The sequence below is a fragment of the Podarcis bocagei genome (genome assembly GCF_964188305.1).
Source record: "Podarcis bocagei genome assembly, chromosome: 1".
NCBI classification, from domain to species: Eukaryota; Metazoa; Chordata; class Lepidosauria; order Squamata; family Lacertidae; genus Podarcis; species Podarcis bocagei.
The window spans coordinates 72,143,578-72,154,037 of NC_138125.1; the positions used below are offsets into that span (position 1 = coordinate 72,143,578).

General features: G+C 39.5%; 1 protein-coding gene across 17 annotated transcripts in view; it reads left to right on the top strand.

The window, feature by feature from the left end:
- STK33 (serine/threonine kinase 33) overlaps positions 1-10,181 on the top strand; it is a 58,554-nt gene extending 48,373 nt beyond the window's left edge. For 16 of the 17 annotated variants that reach the window (XM_081180827.1, XM_081180829.1, XM_081180831.1 and 13 more), the window contains 3 exons: positions 5,399-5,662; positions 6,240-6,323; positions 8,092-10,181. In XM_081180827.1, the coding sequence (XP_081036953.1) occupies positions 5,399-5,662; positions 6,240-6,323; positions 8,092-8,274 (531 nt within the window). In that variant the 3' untranslated portion in view covers positions 8,275-10,181. The remainder of the gene's footprint in view (positions 1-5,398; positions 5,663-6,239; positions 6,324-8,091) is intronic. The other variant, XM_081180833.1, reaches the window with a different exon arrangement.
- The last annotated feature ends 279 nt before the right edge of the window (positions 10,182-10,460 follow it).

The following is a 10,460-nucleotide window of genomic DNA, read 5'->3' on the forward strand; positions in this document are numbered from 1 at the left end:
CCCACTTTTTCTGAAGGTTCTACTGCGTTACAAGTAAGATGGTAAGACATTCGTCATTTGCCTTATATGCATCTAAATTGTACTTACAGCATTTGGTGTATCTGCCAGTATATAAACAATGACACAAGTCACTGTGAGGGCTTACTGGGCTTTTATAGACTGTAAACAGGAACAAAAATCCGGGCCACAAATTACTACATTTCTCCTTCTACTCCCTCCAGATTCTGCCAACTCTTCATGACCATTCTTGGTGTAGTTCCAATTGTCAGAATTCTGATCCAGACACTGAGTTGCATATTCCATCTGTGTACATGCATACTTCATTTTATTGTGCTTCACTTTAATACGCCTTGCAGAGAATGGTCCTTTTCTGGCCACGGGAGTGGAGTTGGCTAGGGCTAGAACTAGGTTTTCCCCCCTTCTGTCCCTGCAGCCAGGGAAGCCTGGCTTAATAGACTACAGTATAGTGTAAACATATCTTTTCTATGTATGCACTGGGAAACAAAAAGAAAAAGAGAGACTTGCTTTATTATGATATTCGCTTTATTGCAGTGGTCTGGAACCAAACCCGCAATATCTCCGAGGTATGTGTATATATTTTTGTTAAGCAAAAGCATAAGCAGAATCAAGGGCACTATCCACAGGGAACTTCTCTTGCAAACTTCATTTAAATGGAGTGCATGGATGGTTGTTCCCCAAAGCAATTGTATCCACATTTAAGCAAGCAGTATAGGTAAACTACAGTATGAACACCCTACAAAACAAATATTATTTTCCCAGTATATCTGAAGTTTTGGTGATTACAGAGGTTCGCTGATAATAATGGAAGCAATTATTTAAACAACAATAATATAGAAATGAATAAGATGTTATGCGCTTTTGATTACTTTTCCAGACTTTACACATTTCTATTTGTTCCAGTCCATTTCTAGCAAAGGTTTCATCCTAAGGCTCCCCTCCCCCATGAAGAACAAGATCAGCTTTGCTAGTGAGATGTTTAATAATGGAATGTCGGTTACTGTCTTACGTAGGGCAGCCTAGTGTTACCAGAACTTAACAGTTCTCTGCTTTCCTGTGGCAGGGCCACCTTGTGCAGACTGGGCAGAATCTTCAGGAGGTGGGGTCCATGTATGGGGCTAACTAGGTCTTGCAGAAATTCCTGGGAGCTTCTACACTATCACAAGGCTTATGGGGAAGATGCAGGGCTTATCTTAGTCTCAAAAGGAGGCCCTGACTTTGGGAATCAGTCTGTTCTTGTCCATGGCTTCACCATGCACCCTCCCTCCCTCGGAGTGAAGACATTTGCTGGGAACTTGTTTGGTTTCCCAGAAGGAATTTTGCTCATATCTTCATCGGCCCATAATGTGAGGTTTTCACCTTCATCTCAGCAAGAGCTGTTTATATTGTTAGGTGTTCATTTTTTGTTTTCTCTGTCACAACTTGAGCAGGATAAGGCATTGGGCAAGACCATTAATATAGTGGGGACTTGGAGGTGGTGTTTTAGCCCTCAGCCCTGGCTTGAGCAGGGCAGGCTTTTCACTGTTTGTCCCAAGTTGCCAGCTAGAACTCAGGTGCTTGTCCCGTAGCACGCTGAGGACTGTTATGCTGGCAACCCACAGGAGGTGGCCCGAGCAGATGGGCTAGGGGCACCGCCTTCGTATAAAAGGTGAGATCTCTGCTATTCATTCCTTGCCCTGTGCCTAGCCTACTGCACATACTTGCTGTATCAATAAGGTTGCAATATATTTTCCCCCCTATCTGGATTGTCCATATCCAGTTGTCCTTTCTTCTACCTTTGGGGGTTAGGCACTTCATGCATGGTACACAGCTTTAGGGTTTGCAATCACTTAAGCTTTCAGAGCATTTGACAGAGGGATAGCTGTTGAAATGACAAGCATTTGGGCAGAATTATCACAGAATTCTAATAGCTGCTATTTTATGTAAAGTGTTAATTCAAAAATCTGTGGTTGGTTATCCTTTGGAGCAGAGATAGCAATGGTTAAAAGCTTCTATCGGCGTTGTTTTTTCTCCATACACTGCTGCAAACAAACTGAAATTATGTTGCATCTATTTCTGGATTATTTTTGCATAATTGCTATAGTTCTTTTCTCGTACTCTTTACCCAAATAAACAGCTGTTTATTTATCAATAGGATTGGTTGTTAGATTCCCCCCCCTTGTGCCCACAGATGGACAGAAGGTCTTGTTTGTTAGATGTTTATAATTAAATTACTCCCACCCACATCAGTCCCCAAATTTATGTAAGAACTCATGTTATGTTAATGCACAAAAGTGTTTAGAGATACTAGGGTAAATGTGCATTTCACGAGTGCTTCAAATATTTCATATTCGTATTTGCTTCTGCGTAATCTGAGTTTCACTCTTCCTAATGCATAGTCTTCTGGTTTATAAAACTAAGCACACTGCTTCTCAGTTCAGCAAGTTGGTCCATACTGCACATGATGGAACGTTTTGTCACTAGTGAGTGTTTCTTCAATTCATGAATAAGTTCAGCACTTACATTTTCAACTACTGAGGCTGCTTCTCCTTCCTCTTGCCCTCCACTTGCCCTTTTTGATCACACAAGTGTGTTCTCCAGTGTGTGGCCTATCCCTCACAAAATAATAATAAAAATCAGTTGCCAGTTAACTGACCATTCTGTGTGAATATTCATTTATTTTTCATCACACACAAATACCATAAAAGGTTCTTAAACTATGCCTTACTTTTGGAACATTTTCTCCAACAAACCTTTATTTTTGTCCGGAAGCTGTGGTGTGGGAGTACTGCCATTCAGAACAGAGTCTAGCAGAGATCACAGAATGGAAAATGTGTTTCTGACATACGTTGGGTGCCATATGATGGAGGGGCACACTGTTCCCTTCTATGCCTTGAATCTCACTGACATGCACTCCCTTAAAATATGAACATAAAAAGCTTGAAGGAAAGACAAAAGAAAATGAAACAATCTAAAAGGCAACCAATTAGTAATCCTCCACTTTCCCCACAATCAGCACCAGATGCTAGCCAATTAAACTCAACAGGTGCTCAAATGAGGCAATACAGACAATTAACTTAAGTGGTTCCACTTTCTTAAAAACTGTCAGAACACAACCACCCCATTTCATGTGCTATTTAAGTATTTGTAGCTCTTTAAAACATAGTGCTTTTTTTCCTGAGGCCACAACTCAGCCTCTTATTTTGTAGGTGCGATTTGGTGCACTTAGAAATTTAATTACCTGAATGTGCTTGCAAATAAGGTAGTTATTTGGATGTCTGCAACATCAATTTGTCTACAGTTAATTACAGATGTAAATTTGCACCTGCAAAATTGGAGTCCACATCTGAAAATCATTCTATAAATTTAGAAGGACTGGGAATACATTATCCTGATTCATGTAGAACTAATTCTCTCTGTGCATGGCTATCTTATCCCAACCTCCACCACTCAGAAACAACACACACATACATACCTTGTGCCAAAACCATAGGAAGGCAAAGACTGAAATATACTGTTAATAAAGACAATATAGTATTGCGGTTGGAAAAGAAGGTGTAAATCTAGTTATATTGCTTGGAATGTATGGATCCATTGTCATGTATGGATTTATGGTGTGGTCAAAACCTTATGATACATTTCTTTAAATGGAAAAGATTCACACACATGTTATTTTTAGACACATATAAGCAAACTTTTAAAAACATAGTGCTTGGGTTTTTTTTAAAAGAACAAAGTATTTCTTGCTTAAAGCATTAGGTTGAATGCTTGTATCTCTTAAAGATACTGAATCTTCACTGTGAATCACTTTGCATTTATTGGGTTCAACATCCATGGGGGAGATTTTCCCCACAGCAGATCAAACACATAATCTTTCTTTAAGTGGGCCCACACTCATGACTTTCCTGTTCCAGTCTTAAAGAAGCTGATGCTGATACATTATACAGAGAAGACAAAGCTACAAGGCTGCTTTTACAATTATAGTCCTTGCCCCTCAGTGTGTTGGGAGGGGGGGGGAACTGCTAGTTTGAAATAGACAGGTATTATACCCCCAGAGACTTTCAGAACCAAAAGCTTATAAGGACTCAAAAAAAGTGAAGAAATCCATTGGGAGAAAATCCACTAAAAATAGTGCTCATTTATATATTTAAGATCCATTTATTTCTATGGAAATTGATATGTGCCCATAATGAGCATTACACAAATACAAGAATGGGTCTGTAAAGCTAAATAAGTTAACATATAAGAACACAATGCAAGCCTTGGTCTAACTTGCTCAAGTTCTTTACTGAAACATTTTTGGCATGGAATTGAAGTGGGAGGGGTGTGTCCTCTCTCCACCAAGATTATAATTGCTTGTTGCCTAGGTTGTTGCTTAGGAAATCTGTTTTTAAAAGACCTTATATTAGGTCTTTTCCTATGTGATCCAGCCATAAGCCATATTTATGTCATTAAACCACATACCCAATTGGATTTGGTTACAATGATAGTGTCACAAAGTTAATTCAGAATAAGGACATAAAGCAGTCCCCTCACTCTGAATGGTTGCTGAAGAAAAATAAGTGAAGATGTTTTCACTCTTGTTCTTGGTTCCACTCCACAGAAATTACTATGAAGGAACACAGGAGCAAAAATATGTTCAAACAAACCTCTTTTCATGTTTTTGGCTCAAGTCTAAAAAAAACCCCGTTTAGAATTCCATAGAATCTGCATTTGTGAGCATCAAAGTATCTGATGCCATATACTGCAGCTTGTTTTGTCTTTCCAGTATTGTTTTTTTTTACTCTGCCTCTTTTCCTTTGCCTGGCTTTAGTAGACACTTGTTGCTGCTGTGCCATGAAAAAAATAGTTACATTTGTCCTGTTAGTCAGAAATGCTTCTGAAACTTCTAGGTGAATAGGACTTTGTGCTTGACAACTTTGTGGAGCTTTTGGGAAAACAGCTTGCCACCAGGCAGGCAAAATCATTTTCAGATTTTATTGGACTTGCATACTTGTGATAGAAAATCAATGAAGGTACGGAGGGATTGCCAAAGCAATTGACTTTCTAATAAGTGTACCAGTGCTGTTTTTAATTGCCTACAGGTAGGTGTTCCATCTTGCCACCTCAAGAAGTAGTTGTAAGGAGGACCAAAAAAAGGTGCCACCTAAGATAAGGATAAGGAATCAGCTGTTTTTAGAATGTTCTGGCCAAAAAGAAGAGGAAATGGATCCAAATGTGCTACAATATAATTCCCAATGTAAAACTCTTCATTATTATTTTGTTTTGTGGGGAGAAAATCAGTTCGTTTTTTAAAAAAGAGGAGCTTTCTCTCTTTGGACTTTTATTACAAAAGAATTAATGAAACACCTTGGCTTCCAGAAATAAAGGCCTGGGCATAAATGGTTTATTATTTCTTTAGGGTGAAACAGACATTTTCCCAAGGCCATGTAATGTCCTAGAATTGATGAAGAAGTGGAATAACGACATCAACACAGACAATAGAGAAGTAGACCTTCTGGAAGTTGAACTGAATGGCGCATCATCAACTTCACAACAAGAAATCCGTGAAGAACATGATAGACTTACTAGCAGCAATGGCAACTTAGAGGCCGGTATAGAGACAGAAACAGAGAGTGGGAGCAGCAAACCCTCCACGCCGACAAAACAAGTAAAAGTTAACCTGGTATTTCTAAGATTAAATCAGTCTTAGGGGTGGGGCACCTCAGTCCTAGGAACCAAATGTGTCTCTCTAGGAATCTCTGTCTGGCCCTTAGGACTCTTGCTGGGCCACACCTGCTACTGGACCTGCTTTGCAGCCTGCTTGAGTGTTTTTGGTTGGCTGGAATGTGTCTTCAAACTCTGATAAATGCTTCTTGCTTTCCCTGCTGGAATTAGAGAGGGTGTGTGAGTTGTGTATGGAAACTCACCTAATGTACACAGGTAAAATTCACATTTGCTCCTGTGCACACTTTTGCCTCTGGCCCTGCCTCTCATTGGTGTGTAGCCCTCAGAAGTTTGCACAGCGGGGCAGCCATCAGGCTGAAATTACTACTACTACTACTACTACTACTACTACTACTACTACTACTACACCCTGTCCATCTGACTGGGTTGCCCACCCCTGAACTAGATAATAGCATAGAGCAGTGCTGGTAAAGGCAAGGTTTGTGTTAAGGAGAATCAAAGTTTATGAATCATAGTTACTTTTTACAGAACTTTTAGAGTTACTTTTTTACAGAACAACATGTATTCTTTTTCAGACTCATAAGAAAAAAACACACAGCAACATTTTACCAAATGGGACATTGCGGAAGAAAAGTTCATATAACAAGTCAGCTTCCAACGTAAGCATATTTATAAAATTGGCCGCTCTCTCTTAACTGAAGGGTCATTTCAGCTATGTGTTGGCTGCCATGTAACTACTTTAGATGCTTCTGCAGTTGGTATGGTGCTTGCACCAGGCTGGGATCACATTTTAAATGTGTCTCTAAGTAGATGATCTACATGTCAATGCCCTGGGTCCCACGATAAGAAAAGGGAATTGGGGCCCTTGCATATAGAGCTCCCATTAGTGGATGCTGGTTCATACCTAGGTGTCTAGGAGCAAGCATAGTGGCAGTCTCACGCAGTCCTAGCATCTTAACCAACAGCATACCAAGAGGCTAAATTAAACTTCTCTGAATCATTTAGAGGATTTGATTCTGACTAAGCAGATTCTCTTGTAATTTATAGAGGTTGGGTTAGTTAAGTAGCTTCCATATATCAACTTGTGTGATTTATAGTCTTTTTTTATTGGTAACTGCTTTCTCATTGTTCTTGGTGTGTAAACTTGGTGCAGAAGTTTTCATTACGCTAGCCTTCCAAACCTTCCCTGCTTCAGTCTTTGTGGTACCGTAGTTCTTGCCACTACAGAAATACTTTGCAAAGTAGATGGCCTTCATTTCAGTCCTATAGATGATGTCATCAGGAAGGGAAGTCTGCTAGCGTGGGCAAAGATGTGATAAAGCTATCAAAGTTTCCAACATTTAGGGCTTCTTAGTTCAGGGGGAAAAGGCAAGTATGTGGGGGACATGATAGAGGTGAATAGAATTATGCATTGTGTGGAGAAGGTGGGTAGGGAGTTTTTCTGCCTCTCTCATAAGACTAAAACTCAAGACCACCCAGTGAAGCTGAACATTGGAAGATTCAGGACAGACAAAAGAAAGTACTTCTTCACACAGTGCACAGTTAAACTAAGGAATTCATTCCCAGAAGAGGTAGTTGAAGCCATCAGTTTGGATGGCTTTAAAAGACTGGACAAGTTAATGAAGGATAGGGCTATTGGTGGCTACTACCCATGATGGTTGTATTCTGCTTCCAGTGTCAGTATGCTTCTGAATTCCAGTTGCTGAGGTTTAAAAAGATACGGAGAGTGCTGTCACATTCTGGTCCTGCTTGTGGGCTTTCCATAGACATTTGGTTAGTCAGTGTGAGAACAGGGAGTTGGAATAGATGGGCCCAATAGAATTGTAGAGTTGGAAGGGACACAAGAGTCTTCTAGTCCAACCCCCTGCAATGCAGGAATCTTTTGCCCACCGTGGGGCTCAAACTCACGACCCTGAGATTAAGAGTCTCAAACTGCTTTGGTGATGCAATATTGCATAGTTCCTTCTGTCTGGGACTGGAGTGTGATGGAATGCAAAGTCAGGATCTGTTGCAGCTTGTTCTGTCATTCTATTACTGTTCCTTTACCTCTTTTCCCTTTCCTCTCTTTAGTAGACACTCATTGCTGCTGTGCTCTTCCTGGTACTTTTTGAGCATCTGAGAGCTTTTTGGCCTGTTGGTTTTTAGCTTACAGAATATGGTTCTGTTGAGTAGTTAGAAGAGGATTCTCCCCACTCCTAACACCATGTATTAATAAGAATGCTGTCAAATCTGATTTGCTTTATTGCAACTAACCTAGCTCCAGACAAAGTTGTCCTTTCCTAATGACATTGTATAACTGATCAGAAAGCAGAAATTTCTACTACAGTTTGAACAGGCATCATCACATGACTGTTTCTTCCTCCCATTAATAAATGTGATATCAAATGTATCCTGTGTTAATTTGTGTTTTGGGTGTTTGTTTTTAAGATTCAGAGTAGTGGAAGTGGGTCGGTCTCTCCAGGATCAGTTGTGAAACGGATGCAGGATAGCCAAGAGAAGAAAAATGAAATGGAAAAGTCTTCCTTTTCTCCGAGTCATGGGTCTCCAAGCAAAAGTTCACAAAAATCAACTACCCTTAGTGGCCTACTCAAAACGAAAAAGAAATCTTAGGGGGTATCCATCAACTCAAAACAAAGTTCTTATGAAGTAACTAGTGCCGATGCCAAAATGTGGCAGCTTTATAAAAAGGACCAATGTAGCCTGAACTCTTTTTGCCTTTTTTTGTCGTTCTGAGATCTATAATCATCAAGAGAGCTCTAGCTCCACAGTAGTGCTGATAAAAGTTCTGAAGCAGTGTGAATTCCTAACCTATGTGAGGGCATCCACTGGTCGTATTACTTTCAGAGCAAGAGCACAGAATTGTGTAAAAATCGGTCTTTTATTTATTGTATTGTTCAGGCAAACGACTGGTTTCTTTCAATCTACTTTCTATGTTTTTCCTAAATTTGCTTTGTATTGTCACAAACATTTGTTGCGTGGGGGAATAAGGAGCCAAAATATGTAATGGCTCGGTGGTATGTATGTATGTAGATTGTGCTTATAACCCTGTAGGCATTATAACTTGTGTACCAAGGTCAATGGATTTTGTTTCTGATATTTTTATGGCACTTTAGTTTGTTTAGAAAACATACTTTAAACATTTTTAGGTATTATGAAAATTGCTGAGGTTCATATTGCTGCTAAAACTCTTGTGTGTTCAAATAAAACAGATCTTAGAAAAATATTTTTCACATGCTAGTTAATCTTCATTTTTGAAAGGATGGATTGTGCCGCAGAAGAATCATATTTTTGTAATATGATTCTTTTCTTTTAAAGATAAAGCTCTTTTTGCTTAAAGTTCTTCATTAGATTATTTTTGAATGCTTACACTTGACACATTTTGCACTGTGAATTATTCAGGCTGTCAGGCTAAATATTTGTGTAGTGGTCTCATTCATATGCTTATATAACATTTGGTTCTTTTCAAACTTTTGTGGAAAATTGAGTGTAGGTCTTCCCATGATTGCAAGCAACCGTGGGTCCTCAGTTTATGCAGAAATACCAGGTACTTCAGTGAAGCCTGTGAATGAAGCAGATTTCATTCTTCTTCTGTCACCTTCCCAAGATGATTATGCCAAGGGCCCAGTTCCATGTAAGCTGCAGGTTCCCCAGAGGTTTCTAGTTCCTGGTACCTACAAGTGACTTAATGTGGGCATGCTGCCACTCAGACTTTTCAAGCCAATGATGGCATTTTATATGTCCACAATATCATTTTGGATTTAATTTGTATGACTTGATAAATAATTCGATATGTCCAGATAAATAGTTGGATACATCCAAACTTTCCCCAAATATGCATGGGTGATAAGGAGGTTGCCTCTTTCTACTTCAGATCTTGATGTCTTACCTTTACTTCATGGGAAGAATTTAATATTTTACTATTAATGTGTATTAGTAAAGTTACAAATGTTATAACCATTTACATTAAAGTACTTCTCTTAATTTAGCTGGTCTTAAAAATTACCCCCCCCCAAAAAAAAAAAATACATTCAGGCTATTTTCAGCAAAACCTTGTCCCAGATACTGGATCTGACAGCCTCTCTGGTTTGATACGAAATGGTCAGAGTATCTTAAAAAGTCGAACTAGCTTTCTGAGTCTCCTGACAGAGGTGCAATAGGTCCCTTTTGTTCTAAAAGACCAGATCTAGTTGGCTATTAGCTCTTGGCACCAGTTATTTTCCTTTAGTCAGATAATTGCTTGTAGGCTATGCCAGGACATGCTCTATTAGAGCTGCAAAGGCATCATTAGCCAGCCTCAGGTCAATCCTACCTGATCGCAGGACTGGGTTGGTTGCAAACTGACTATGTAGCGTTAAGGCCGATTCTATTTTGTGTTCAAATAAGTCCTTGACTATTGTAAATGGAATTTTAATGACTGGGGCTGACATATACTGTGCCCTTTGCTCTTTTGTACCCTGGACCCAGGGACATATAGAATTTTAAATAAAAGAAAATATGTCAGTCACGTTACCTCACAACTGGGAGGACTTGTTTACGTACTTATTTAAATACTTAACTTTTGCTTTGTTATGATGAAACTTTGGGTAGCCTCTTCAGTGCACTGCTTTTATAGTGGCTAGTATCTTGGTTTTGAAGTTGGAAAATCCAGGGCCAAATCGCCATTTACCTTGAAGCTTAATGGCGCATCCTTGGGAATGTCACTGTCTCTTAGTGCTGCTGTGAAATTATGGGAGGAAGGTTGGGGTAGAGATGCAAAAGTTAACACCACACCACCATATACTCAAGAAGCTTTGCCC